Source organism: Pelophylax lessonae (genome assembly GCF_965119305.1).
Source record: "Pelophylax lessonae genome assembly, chromosome: 7".
Lineage (NCBI taxonomy): Eukaryota > Metazoa > Chordata > Amphibia > Anura > Ranidae > Pelophylax > Pelophylax lessonae.
In genome coordinates this window covers 201,053,041-201,067,553 of record NC_138774.1, presented here as the reverse complement: position 1 = coordinate 201,067,553, position 14,513 = coordinate 201,053,041, and the positions used below count along the sequence as shown (strand labels likewise).

Genomic DNA, 14,513 nt, shown 5'->3' with positions numbered 1-14,513 from the left:
TGTTTCTTAGCATCGAGGACACCATTGATCCTGTCCAAATCTCTCACTCCATTTGTACATATGCAGCCCCAAACATGCAAGGAACTTCCACCATGCTTCACTGTTGCCTGCAGACACTCTTTATTGTGCCGCTCTCCAGCCCTTCCTGAACAAACTGGCTCCTAATACATCCAAATATTTCACATTTTTACTCATTAGTCCAGAGCACCTGCTGTCATTTCTCTTTGTTCATTGACGGACACAGCTCCTGATCTTCATAACCATTGGGTTATAGTGCCCCCTACAGGAGTAGGACACTAGGCAGAAAAAGAATCTGGCTATGCCTATGGGCAATCCCAGGGGGTATACTCCTTCTCTCTGCTATAGTTACAGGAGTAAGGACCTAGTTCCTTGCTGGGACCTCTGGTCCTGACAATTTTTTTTTTTTTTAGATAGAAATTTTTTCTCCTGGTTTTTTCTTGTGAGATCTACAATCGACTACCGGACTGGGCAACGGGCTGGATAATCTGTATCCAGTGGTCACCCCAGTCTGGCCAGCAAGCAAGCGCAGACCTCTGCGCTTGGTCGACCGTGACATAGCCCCACTGGACAGGGGCTGGCCTGTGAGTTAAACCCCTTGTGAGGTCGCATACAATCGAGTCTCGGCCCAAGTCGCAGCCTTCTTCCTGGCCAACAGCTCCTCCATTTCGATGGTGAGAAGTTCTGTCTGGAGCAGTGCCTGCCTGGTTCCTGGTATGGCGAGTAGCTGCCCCCCCCCTCTCCCCATGGAGGGTTTTGGTGTGGACGTGGGCCCCTCCTTGAGACAGTCGGACCCCCGAGTTCCCCTCCTTCACGTCAGGCACCCCCCTTTCATCTGTCCCCCATCCTACCCCCCTCCACCACTCTGGCAACCGGACGATTGGCTGTGCGGGGGGGGGGGGGTTGTAACTGGTGTGGGCTCCTGCCCGGGCCTGTCCTTAGGGCCTAGAGATCCCTCCTGGGAACCTTGTGGTGCCACCATTTTGCCGTAGCCTGTGTGTTTCCTTACACAGCAGCCATGTTTGTGTAGTCCGGTGGCCATTTTGCAGTGGTTTGCCACTGAAAATTGTGGCGGCCATAACAGTGGAGCCTTGTGGGCAGCGATTTCAGCAGTGGGAGCCCCTCCTCATTCCCTGGTCCGGACTCCTGGATCTTTTAACTTCCTGATCACCGCACGTGGAGTGCAGATTATTCTGGTGGCTGCAGGTGCCGTTTCTGCTGGGTGGTGAGTCTGGTGGGGTCCTCTCCTTCTCTGCTGACGATAGCTTGGTGCTTTGTGCCTGGCGACTGGGTGGTGCTGCTAGCGCGGCTGGGGCTGTCCCTTTTGCAGCGTTTCCCACTTTTTTTGTGGGATCCCCCTGGTGACTCATGGAGTCTTTGGAGCACATCTCACCTGATCCCCTCTTAGGCTGCGGGGCCCTCCAGGTCCCAACCATCCATCGATGCACTGCCAGCGGTCCTGGAGTCCTTTATGCCCGGGGTGGAGGTGGTTTTCGGGTGACGGGCTAGCAAAAGTGCCCTCTGCCTCATCAGATCCTTAATCTGATTTGGCTGCCGCGGACTTGGGTCACCCTGCCGGGTCTGCGACCATGCGCCTGGAATCCTCAGATAGAGAGGATGATTCCTCCACATCTGCAACCACGCACAAAAAGGTGCTGGTGGAAGCACTGACTGTATCTGTGCGTGAGACCTTGAAAATTGGAGGACGCAGCTGCAGTTGGGACAGAGGTACAGGTTCCCTTTGGCACTCGTAAGCCATCTAGAGCGGTAACGGTGTTTCCTTTCCCCACCTTTTTTTACTAAATTGTCGCTAAAGAGTGGGGATGACCAAAGCATCCCCTTAGGGTCCCTAAGTGAATTACTAGGCGTTACTCCTATGAGGAGTTCCTTATTTGGAAGTAGACTGTTCGGTTTCCAGATCAAACAAGGCAACCATGATTCCATTTAAAGAGTCCCCAGCCTTTAAGGATCTGGCTGACAGGAAGGCAGAGGCTGTGGCCTGCAATATGTACATTTTGGCTGGTTCGGCACTGAGGCATTCCCATTGCCCTGGTGTCGCAAACTCTGACAAGTGGGCTTAGCTTTTAGGAGGGAGAACAGCTCTCCCCTGCCTTTGCTGAGCTGGCGGAGCAGCTGGTCCAGGGGCTGCAGTTTATCTGTGATGCCTCTTTGGATGAGGCTCCCCTAGTGGCTCGGCTCTCTGGTTTGGCAGGTGTCCTTCGGGATGTTTTCTGGTTTAAATGCTGGTCTGCAGACCAGACTTCTAAAAAGACCTTGACTGATCTCCCCTTTAAAGGGGATTGCCTGTTTGGGGCAACCCTGGACGACATTATTAAAGATCTCACAGGGGGAAAAAGTACTTTTCTTCCACAGGCTACTAAGGGCAAGGAACCTTGTCTTAGATGTGAACCCTCCTTCTCGGCTCATAAGAAGTTTTTTCCGTCCCTCAGGGTCGACTGACAAGGGCTCGAAGCCTTTCACAGCCTCCGCTGGAGGATCCAAATTAACCTGGTCTGGCAAGCCAAGAGCTCCAAGACTCCTTCAGCAGGAAGGTGCACCCTCACCCGTATCGGGGGTGGGGGGACATCTTCGTTGGTTTCTAGACCCCTAGACTTCCCTGGTACAAGGCAAGTGGGCCCACAAAGTCATTCAGTCTGACTACAAGATTGAGTTGCACTCGTCCCTGGCAAGGTTCTTTCCTTCCAACTTGCGCCAGACTGTTTACAGGGTCTATTTTGGGTGGTACAAGACCTGTTGCTTCAAGGGGTGATTGTCCCGGTCCTGACTTCGGAACAGTTTCAGGGTTTTTACTCAAACCTGTTTACAGTGCCCAGAAAGGAAGGCAAGGTGCATCCAATCCTGGACCTCAAGGCGCTAAACTGCTTTGTACGGGTGCAGAAGTTCAGGATGGAGTCCATTCGCACGGTGGTGGCATCCCTGCATCTAGGGCAATTTCTTGCATCTATCGACATCAAGGATGCTTACCTTCACATTCCAATATGCGCCAGTCACCAGTGCTTCCTCCGCTTTACCATGGGAGAGGAGCATTGTCAGTTTGTGGCATTACCCTTTGGTCTTGCCTCTGCTCCTCGGGTCTTCACAAAAGTGTAGGCCCCGGTGCTGGCATTGTTACGCCAATGGGGGATCGCGGTACTGGGCTCCTTGGGCGACCTCCTTCTGTGGGTGGAGTCTCCTACTGCTCTGGTGGAAAACCTGGAAGTCACCATACCAACTCTGAGGGAGTTTGGCTGGATTCAGAATTTTTAGTAGTCTGCTCTGGTTCGGTCCACAAAGATGGACTATCTGGGTCTGACTCTGGACTGGGCCTTAGCCAGAGTGCTCCTTCCTCTGGACAAACTACAGGCTGCAATTTGTCTCCTGCTGTCCAGCAGATGGTCATCTCTCCAGACTTGCATGCGGGTGCTGGGCCTGATAGTGTCTACCTTCGAGGCGGTTCTCTTTGCACAGTTCCATACGAGGTCCCTGCAAAGGCAGATTCTGACCAAATGGGACAAGACTCCGCAGTCTCTGGACAATCAGATCCGGCTGAGTCAGGAAACGAAAAGTCCCTGACATGGTGGCTTCGCTCCTTGGCACTTTGGCTGGGCAAATCCTTCCTTCCCCTGTATTGGACAGTGGTCACCACGGATGCCAGCCTGTCTGGCGCTGGGGAGGCGTCCTCGGCAGACATTCTGCTCAGGGGATCTGGACTCTAGAAGAGTCCAGCCTACTGATCAATGTCTTGGAACTCCGAGCACTCAGACTGCCTGGACCATTGGACGGATTGTCAATCACTAAGGGGGCACAAAAAGTGTCCTGGCGGCTATGGAGGTAGCCAGCATTCTAAGGTGGGCAGAACAGTTTGGTCCTGCCCTCTCCGCTGTACACATTCCTGGGGTGGAAAACTGGCAGGCGGATTACTTTAGTCGGCAGGCGTTGGACCAAGGGGAGTGGTCCCTTCATCGGGAGGGGTTTCATCAGTTGTGTCTCTGGTAAGGCATCCCTGAGATGGATCTGTTGGTGTCTCGCCTCAACAGAAAGGTGCAGAGATTTGTGGCTCGGTCACGGGATCCCCTGGCAGATGCCACAGATGCACTGGTGGGCCCGTGGGGTCAGTATCGTCTGACTTACGCTTTCCCTCCTCTCAAGCGTCTGCCAAGACTTTAACGCAGGATCAAGGCAGAAGGGATTCCCGTCATCTTAGTGGCTCCCTCGCCGGGCTTGGTACGCCAATCTGGTGTGGCTGGTCACAGACGTTCCTTGGAAGCTTCCTCTTAGGGAGGATCTGCAGTCTCAAGGATCAATCTTCGATCTTGACCTTCCTTCAACGGGGGGGGGGGGGTTGAACAGAAATTGGCCATGAGTACCATCAAGGGCCAGGTGTCGGCTTTGGCGGTCTTCTTCCAACGACCCTTGGCCACACACTCCTTGGTGCGTACCTTTTCTCAGGGCGTCCAACATTTGGTTGCTCCAGTGTGGTCTCAGTTGCTGCCTTGGGACCTCAATTTGGTGCTTTTCGATCCGCCAGAAGCCTCCCTTTGAGAATCTTCGGGAGATTCTCTTGCTTACGCTGTCTCAAAAGGTGGCTTTTTTGGTGGCTATCACCTCTGCGCTCAGAGTGTCGGAACTGGTGGCGTTATCCTGTCGTTCACCTTACTTGGTGATTCACAGAGATAAGGTGGTTCTTCGCCCCTGTCCATCGTTCCTCCCAAAGGTTGTCTCTGATTTTAATTTAAATGAAGATATTGTGTTGCCTTCCCTGTGTTCCAGGCCAAAATATCCAAAGGAAATTGCCCTGCATGCCTTGGATGTGTTCCAGGCAATTAGAGTGTACCTGGCAGCTACAGATTTTATTTTTTAGGAAGTCAGACTCATTATTTGTGCTCACAGATGGGCCTCAGAAAGGATTGTCTTCTTCCTCTGCGACCATTTCCGGATGGATCAGCCGGTTGTTCAGGCCTATTCCATTAGGGGTCAGGTTCCTCCTTTCCCTGTCAAGGGGCACTCTACTCAGGCACTTACTGCTCCTGGGCCTTTCGTCATCAGGTACCAGTGATGCAGATTTGCAAGGCGGCCACCTGTTCGTCGGTGCACACTTTCACAAAGTTCTATAAAGTGGATGTGTTGGCATCTGCGGATGCTTCTTTTGGCTGCAGGTTTTTGCAGGCTGCTGTTTAGAGGACCTGATCCTCTTTGAGGGTGTATTGTTTTTTTCAGGTGGGCTCCAGTTATTTGGTTGAACTCCTGCTGGCTGCTGTTTAATGTTTAACACTGCTTTGGGACATTGTAATAGTTATGGAGATCAGAAGCTGTGTCCGTCAATGAACAAAAGAGAAAATGAGATTTTTGACTTACTGTAAAATCCATTTCTCTGATGTTTATGGCACCCACCCCTCTGTGGAGTTGTAATTCTTCTGACACTGCTTGTAACAAACTAAGTAACTATAGCAGAGAGAGGAAGTATACCCTTGGACTGCCCAGAAGCGCAGCCAGATTCTTTTTCTGCCTAATGTCCTACTCCTGTAGGGGGCAGTATAACCCAGTGGTTATGAAGATCAGGAGCTGTGTCCATCAATCAATGAACATCAGAGAAATGGATTTTATGGTAAGCCAAAAATCCATTTTTTTTTCTGTATCCCAGTTCCTATGTTTTTGGACATAGTTGAGTCTTTTAGCCTTATTTTCACATAGGATGTATGTTTTTTTTTTCTGCAATTCTTTCTCAACATTTGTGCTTCTTCAAAAGAGCTTGAACAGCACATCTTGAAACCCCAAGCCCTGTGACATGAAACGGTCTTCCACAACCTCACCTTAAGCCCCGTACACACGTACCGATGGTCGGCTTACAAATGTTCCTCTTTTCTCCCCGGGATGTCGGTGTCTGCTGAAAAGTGCAAAGACAGCACAAGAATTTTGTCCGCCGACTGCAGAAGTGATGTCATGTAATGGTTAACTTTCCCTGTGTTTTCTATTTTCTGAGCATGCCCAGTCTTGCAAATCTGCGGTCTGTCGGCCGAATTGTGTACTGACAGGCGAACAATCGTCCGTTCTGGTGTCGGCATACAAATATTTTCATGTTTGCACGAAAGACTTTTGTCCGCGGATTGTGCGCAGACATCTGTCGGAGGCACCATACTAACACGCGTACAATCGGCAGATCCTTCGTCCACCGACGTTTGTATGCCGACGATCGGTACGTGTGTACGGGCCTTTAGTAGCAGAGTTTGGCTGATCTTCACCCACACAACCATTTCCATTTCAGTTAATGACTCTGTTTCAACCTACATATGAAAGTGATCACAAGCACCTGCTTGGTATAATTGGTTAATCATACACCTGACTCTAATCTTACAAAACCTGACTGTGCACGTGTAAGAATTGGTGCTGGTTTGAAGCCAAGGTGTAGTCACACCAATTATTGATTTGATTTAGATTTTTCTTCAGTTCGCTTACTTTGCATTTTGTAAATCAATAAAAAAACAAACAAAATATATTTTTGAAAGCATTCTTAAGCCTAGTACGCACTATTTTTTTTATTTCCGATTAACCCAGGGGGCAGACATTAGCACAGCGTTCTCCCTTGCTGTTCCATTGTGTTCTGACAGTGGGACAGTACCCCCCCCCCACCAGAACACTGCGGTCAGTGCTCTAAGACATTGGTGTAGAGCAGCTTTTTTCAACCAGGGTGCCCAGGCGCTAACATTTAGAAACAAACTTTCGATGACACAAAGAACTTTGGTTCAGAATATAAATTCACTTTAAGAAGTCACAGGTTCACTGGAATAGGACCTTTCCAAAAGGCATTATAATATACTAGAACAGTTACTCTTGTTTTTACCAAAAAAAAATGTCACCAAGCACTGGAAAAATATGGCAAAAAAAAAGAAAAAAACAAATGGATTCCACACAAATTATTATGTGCTTGCGCAATAGCTCATTAAACAGATCTCTCAGTTCATAAAAAAAAAAAAAAACAAAGTCCCCTTTATTGGTAGGAGTAGGAGCCCATTGGTCTAAAACTCAAAGTTTCCAAACTGTACGGTGTGGCTGTTGGGCTTTGGCTGTGGTTTGTATCCAATGCGGTCATGTATAGTCTGCTCTCTCGTTTTAGAGTCACCACTGAGAGACACAGCAGCATCTTCCTCACTGGCGGACAGATCCACCTCTTCTCGCTGTTTTTTTCGACTCTACAAAAAAAAAAAAAAAAAAAAAGATATATATAAATGTTAATGAAAGGAAAAAGAAGGAATACCCAAACATTGAGCCTCATGCAGAAATGTGTTTCATTAAACAATTAAGGAGTTCCCAATCCCACCCATTTGTTATCTAATGAAGCACTGGGTGGCCAGTTTGCTGTGAATATCTAATGATCCTTCCTTCAGGCACTTCTATGCCTATAGACTAAAGCCAGGTATACACTATTCGTTTTTTTTTCCCCATTTAACCCCACGGGGTTGAATGAAAAAACTTGGAGCCATAGTACTAACCATGCAAGTTTAGTCCAGCGATCTCCCCCGCTAAACTGTTGTGTTCTGACAGGGGGACAGGCCCCCCCCTGCCAGAACACTCTGATAAGGGCTCTCTGTCGCTGAGAACGCTGATCCTGAGTCGTTTGAATGCTGTGCTGGTTTTCAAGCATGCATGTCCGACAGAAGCCAGCCGTACACACAGTTTTTTTTTTTCGTTCAACCAAGCAGGCTAAACGAAAAAAAAAATCTGATGTTATTACAACAATCTCCCCTACTGTGCTATTCTGTTCTGACAGGGGAAAGGCCCCTCGCCAGAACACTCCGGTCAGCGCTCTCAGCCATTGGCTGAGATCGCTTTTTAGGAGCCAGCTGGCAGACCTTTTTAGTCATGCCAGCTTCTCTCAGACTGGCTGCAGTACACACGGGCCGAATGACGGACGGTTTTTATTGTACCGGCCAATGCCACCCGACATTCGGCCCGTGTGTACGGGGCCTTACTCTTTATTTGAGAAAAAAAAAAACGTTCCCTTCTGGGTGATAAATGCACATTGCAGAGATTTTAACAAACTTTAACTACTTTTTGTTATTCTGAAGAATCCATGTGCAGAGTGGAACTGTATGGAAGTGATTTTATAATTAGCAATCAGCTGCTGTACCTGCAAGGCTCTCATTAGAAAAACTGCAGGGTCTGCATCTCTTTAGATGTGATTTCCCATTGAGAGTATCTCACCAAAAATTAAATTTTTTGCCCCAAATCTGACTTAGTGCAGACTTCTGGGAGAATCAGTAAGTCAATCACACAAGCCGGAAATTACATTACTGGGACCAACTGTGTACAGAAAGCCTTTAATTTATTTAACAACATTAAATCACAATAGGCCTTGTGTAGAAATTGTTTGTGATTTATTTTTTTGGTATATTTTTTCCACAAAAGTGGAGTTATTGTTTAAAAGAGAAAAGCAGGAATAAGAAAAAAAAAAAGTAAACATACATACTCATCTAGATGGCTGTAAATTGCTAGCTCTACACTGAGAACTGAAGGTTCAAGGACTGCTAATCCCTAAATTCTCGGGTATTATCTGAGCACAACTGTCAGTCACTGTCTCTCTGCTCTGAACCTCCAGTGCTCACTGAAGCCCTGGACAGTGGAGGGGGCGCTGAGAGGCCGAGCCAGCTGCCAGTCATTCATGTGGGCTGATCCCAACATGATTGTCGGGATCCCTGCAGAGCCTTGACCAGCTCTGTGCTGTCAGCCGACAGCAGTAATCTGGGACACAGGAGTGCAGAACTAAGTGCACTCCAGTGACCAACAGAAGTATGGCCAATAGAACTTTAGCATTACTTCTCCCTCAAATATTGACAGTGTTATTGTGAAAGATAAGAACATAGCCAAAAAAAAAAATGTAAAAACTGCTTTGATCCATAGGGGTGTAAAGGTGTAAGAACGTAAGCCAGTGTTTCTCAACTGGGATTGAACCCCGGGGCTTCTCTGTGATTTACCCATCAGTCACAGGCAGCTGACAGATAGGTTGCACTCTCTCGGCTGACTCACGCACAGCTACACAAGCAAGCGGCTCTCCCATGTGTAGCTGCACAGGGCTGCAGGCCCCCTCCTCCCCATCCTGGGTGCTTTTATGTGACATCGCCCAGGATAGACAGGAAGAGAAAATTGGAGTAAGGGCCGGCGGGGAACAGCGTGGCAGAAAAAAAATAATGGAAATTTTGACTTTCCATTATTTTGACTTACCGTAAAATCAGAGAACCGTAAAATCAATTTCTCTGATGTTTATCGACAGACACAGCTCCTGATCTTTTGGACCATTGGGTTATACTGCCCCCTACAGGAGTAGGACACTAGACAGAAAAAGTACTTGACTATGCCTATGGGTGGTCCCAGGAGGTATAATCTCCCTCTCTGTTATAGATACTCAGTTTTGTTACAAGCAGTGTCAGAAGTATTACAACTCCATAGAGGGGTGGGTGCGGTTTCCGTCAATGAACATCAGAGAAATGGATTTTATGTTATAGTCAAAAATCCAATTTTCTCTTTCGTTCACTGACTGACACGGCTCGTCATCTTCTTGACCTTTGAGACGTCCCAAAGCAGTGTCAAACATGAGAGGTGGGAACAGCACGAAAAAATTCCCAAGGCTAAACCGTAGCCAACCAGGTAACAGGAGCTCAACCAAAACAACTGGAGCCCACCTAAAAAAACAGTACGCTCCCAAAGAGGGAACAAGCCCCCTAAACAGCAGCCTGCAAAACCTTGCTGCCAAAAGAGGCATCCGCAGATGCCAAAACATCCACTTTTTAAAATTTTGTGAAAGTGTGCACTGACAACCAAGAAGCCCCGCCTTGCACACTTGCAATACTGACACCTGATGACGGAATGCCCAAGAAGCACTGAGCGCCCGTGTAGAGTCACCGTCTGTCTGATCCATCTAGAAAATTGTCGCAGATGAAGAGGATAGTCCCCTTTTTTTTGAGGCCTAGCCATAAGCACAAATAGTTAGTCTGACTTCCTAAAAGACTCCGTAGCTACCAGGTACACCCAAATAGCCGGAACCAAATCCAGGGAATGCAACGCATTTTCCTTAGGATGTTTTGGCCTGGGACACAGGGAAGGCAATACAATTTCCTCATTCAGATAGAAATCAGAGACAATCTTTGGAATGAACGATGGACAAAGAACCACCTTATCTTTGTGGACCACCAAATAAGGGGAACAACAAGACACCACCATCAATTCTGACAACCTGCGCACAGAGGGGATAGCCACCACAAAAGCCACCTTCGGAGACAGCGTAAGCAAGAGAATCTCCCGAGCCACCCAAAAAGAGCGAGGGTGAACACAAAGTGACTCACACCACTAAATGTATGCTTTTCACGTACGATGGTAGATCTTTCTAGAAGTAGACTTTCTAGCTTTCAGTGTAGGAATCACTGATTCAAATGTCCCAGACAAACCTCTATCCTTCAGCACCTGGCTTTCAACAGCCAAGCTGTCAAAGCCAGTGTAAAGTGGGATGGAAGATTGGCTCTTGGGACAGCAGATCCTCCGGGAGGTAGTCTCCAGGGGGCGTCGGCGACCAGCCGCACCAGGTCAGCGTACCAGGACCGGCGAGGCCAATCCAGGGGCACTAGAACGACCGGAAATTCCTTCTGCCTTGATCCTGTGCAAGAGTCTCACCAGAAGTTTGAGAGGAGGGAGGGCATAAATCAGACAATACTGGCCCCAGGGAGCCATCAGCTTGTCTGTGGCATCTGCTAGCGGATCCCATGACCGTGCCACAAACCTGTGCACCTTCCTGTTGAGCTGGGACACCAACAGATCCACCTTGGGGGTGCCCCACCGGAGACACAGCTGCTGAAACCCCCCTCGAATGAAGGGACCACTTCCCATGTTCCAACGCCCACCGACAGATAATCCGTCTGCCAATTTTTCACCCCTGGAATGTGTAGAGTGGAGAGGGCCGGAACGAACCGTTCTGCCCAGTGAAGAACGCCGGCCACCTCCCAGACTGCCAATACTCTTCTTGTTCCCCTCTGGTGATTGACATAAGCCACGGCCGTGGCATTTTCTGATTGGATTTGCACCGGACACCCCTGAAGGCAATCCATCCAGTGATTCAGGAACAGCCTGATTGCTCAGAGTTCCAGGACACTGACCGGGAGTCTGGACTCTTCCAGTGTCCCTGAGCCGAGTTCCGACCAAGGACACCTCCCCACCCAGACAGACTGGCATCCATGGTAACCACTGTCCAATAAAGGGGGAGAAAAGATGTGCCCTGGCAAAGAGCTGCAGAGCGAAGCCACCAGATCAGAGACCCTTTTGTTTTTCGGCTCAGCCGGATTTGATTGGCCATAGATTTCGGACACTTGTCCCATTTGACCAAGATCTCCCTTTGCAGGGACCTCGTATGGAACTGTGCAAACTGGACTGCCTCAAAAGGTAGAAACCCTCAGGCCCAGCACCCTCATGCAAGTCTGGAGGGACAACCACCGCTGGACAGCAAGACATGAATTGCAGCATGCAACTTCTGGAGCTTGTCCAGAGGAAGGAACACTCTGGCTAGAGTCCAGGGTCAGAACCAGATAGTCCAGTTTGCACAGTTCCATACGAGGTCCCTGCGAGGGATCGCTGATTGTAACATCAGCGAACCCTCGCTGATGTTACAATGCCAGCACCGGGGGCCAACACCTTTGTGAAAACATGAAGAGCAGAGGGGAGACCAAAGGGTAACGCCACAAACTGATAATGTTCCCGCTCCCACAGCAAAGCGGAGAATTCGCTGGTGACAGACACATATTGGAATGTGTAAGCGTCCTTGATGTCAATAGAGTCAAGGAAATCCCCCTGATGCAGGGATGCCACCACCTTGCGAATAGACTTCATTCTGAACTTATGTACCCGCACAAAGCAGTTCAGAGCCTTGAGATCCAGAATTGGACGCACCTTGCCTTCTTTCTTCGGGACTGTGAACAGGTTTGAATAAAACTCCTAAAACCGTTCCGAAGTTGGAACCCGAACAATCACCCCTTGAAGCAACAGGTCTTGCACCGCCCCAAATTAGACTTGCAATCTGTCCAGGGAAAGATGCACATTGGAAGGAAAGAACATTTCTGGAGGGTAAGAACGAAATTCAATCTTGTAGCCAGAGAGTATCACTTTGTGGATCCACTTGTCTTGCACCAGGGAAGTCCACTGGTCTGGAAGCCAGCAAACACATCCCCCCAACACAGGCAGGGATGAGGGCGCACCTTCATGCAGAAGGAGCCTTGTCTACGGAGTCTGGAGAAACCCACTTTGGACTTGCCAGACCAAGGTCACTTCTTCCCGAAGAGGTCTTGAAAGGCTTTGAACCCTTGTCAGCCGACCATGAGGGATGAAAAAAACTTCCTGTAAGCCAAGAGGGACGGGCCACATTCTGCAACGAGGTTCCTTACTCTTACTACCCTGCCGAAGAAAGGTGTTCTTCCTCCCCGTGAGACTCTTAAGGATGTCATCCAGGGTAGCTCCAAACAGGTGATCCCCTGGAAATGGAAGAGCAGTTAAGGCTTTTTTAACGGTCTGGTCCGCAGACCAACATTTGTGCCACAAAACACACTTACTAAGGACCACTGCCGAAACAGACAGTCTAGAAAGCAGGGGAGCGGCATCACAGATAACCTGCAGCCCCTGGACCAACTGGTCCGCCAGCTCAGCAAAGGTAGGGGGAAGCTGCTCACCCTCCAGGTCACGGCGTAAAAGCTTAGCCCACTCGGTCAGAGTTTTTGACACCAGGGCAATGGTGAAGACCGGTCTGAGTAACGAGCCAGCCACAGTGAACATACTGTGGGCCACAGCCTCCGTCTTTCTGTCAGCCGGATCCTTAAAAGCTGGTGATTCTTCTACAGGAATCAACCTGGAAACCGTGGGATCCTCCACTGGTGTAACAGTCCACTTCTTAAGGAGGGACTCTTCAAAGGGGTACCTCACAGCAAATCGCTTAGGGACCACAAAGGGACATTTTGGGGGTTTTTACTCTTTTGCGACAAATCTGTCAACATAGGCAGGAAACGGAAACACCTTTGCGGCTCTAGACGGCTTGTAAGTGCCAAAGGGAACCGGGGCCTCCGCCGCAGCTTCAGCTGCGTCCTCCATTTTTAAAGTCTCACGCACAGACACAATCAGTGTGTCCACCAGCGCCTTTTCGTGCGTGGCTACAGGAGTGGAGGAATCATCCCCACTATCTGAGAACTCAGGGCGCATGGCCACAGACCCCTCAGGGTGGGCTCTCTCTGTGGCGGCCAGATCAGATTTAGGATCTGAGACGACAGATGAAGCAGGAGAAGGTGGGGGGCACTTTTTACTACCACACTGCCCAAAAGCCACCTCCACCCGGGACATAAAGGACTCTAGGACAGCTGTCAGTGCATCAATAGAGGGCCCCGCAGGCTCTGAGAGGGGGTCAAGTGGGGAATTGTGCTCAAAAGACTTCATGAGGAATAGGGGTACCCCACTAAAGTGCAAAAAGACACCACCTGGTCACCAGCAACAGAGCACCCCACGATCCTGCAGCAGAGAGAGAGAGGACTCTGCCAGACTCACCACCCCACCAGGTAGTCACCGGCAGCACCAGGATCAAAGTACTCCACGTGTGGCGTCCAGGAAGGTAAGAGGCCCAGGAGCGAGCACCAGGGGATAAGGAGGGGCTCCCACAGCTAAAAACGCTGCCCAGAAGGCTCCACAGTAATTGCTGCCATTGATTTAAATGCCGGACTAACGAATAATGGTCACTGCGACTACACAAACATGGCCACCAGCCTATACAGTAAGTAAGCTACAACAAAATGGCGGCTCCACGAGGCTCCCAGGAGGAATCCCTAAGGTCAAGGCAAGGCACAAATCGGAAAAAGGGGGCCATGGCAGGAGCCCCTACCACCAGGTCCAGCCCGCCCCCCCCCCCCCCCCACAAGCTGATCGCCGATGGTGCACCCTCCCCATCGCCAGTACAACACCCTGTCCCAGCTTCAGGAGGTAGCCAGACCACCATACAACCCCAGTATACATGGAGAGGGGATGGGGGGGATAGATGACCCACAGGACCATCAAACTCAGGGAGGGGGCCTAATAAAAAGGAGGGGAACCCAGGGGTCCGACCGTCACAAGGAGGGGCCCACGTCCACCCCAAAAACACTCCAAGGGGAAACCGCTACTCACCATACCAGGAACAAAACAGGCACCGCTCTAGACAGAACCTCCTCGCCATCATAATGGGGGGCTGTCGGCCAAGAGGAACGCTGTGACTCAGGCCGATACCCCGGTCATATGCGACCTCGCGAAGCGATTAACTCGCAGGCCAGCCCCTGTCCAGTGGGGCTAGGTCGCGGCCGACCTAGTGTGGAGCTGAGGTCTGAGCGAGCTCGCTGGCCAGACAGGGGTGACTACTGGATCTAGATTGTCCAGCCTGTCGCACAGTCCAGCAGTTGATTGTAGATCTCACAGGAAAAAAAAAAAAAAAAAAACAGGAGAAAAAAATCTAT

At 49.8% G+C, this 14,513-nt stretch overlaps 1 protein-coding gene across 1 annotated transcript in view; it reads right to left on the bottom strand.

The window, feature by feature from the left end:
• Positions 1 to 6,950: 6,950 nt before the first annotated feature.
• Positions 6,951 to 14,513, bottom strand: part of CDC26 (cell division cycle 26) — a 109,037-nt gene continuing 101,474 nt past the window's right edge. Inside the window, exon 3 of the mRNA XM_082263168.1 lies at positions 6,951 to 7,205. Coding sequence (XP_082119294.1) covers positions 7,032 to 7,205 — 174 coding nt within the window. The 3' untranslated portion in view covers positions 6,951 to 7,031. The remainder of the gene's footprint in view (positions 7,206 to 14,513) is intronic.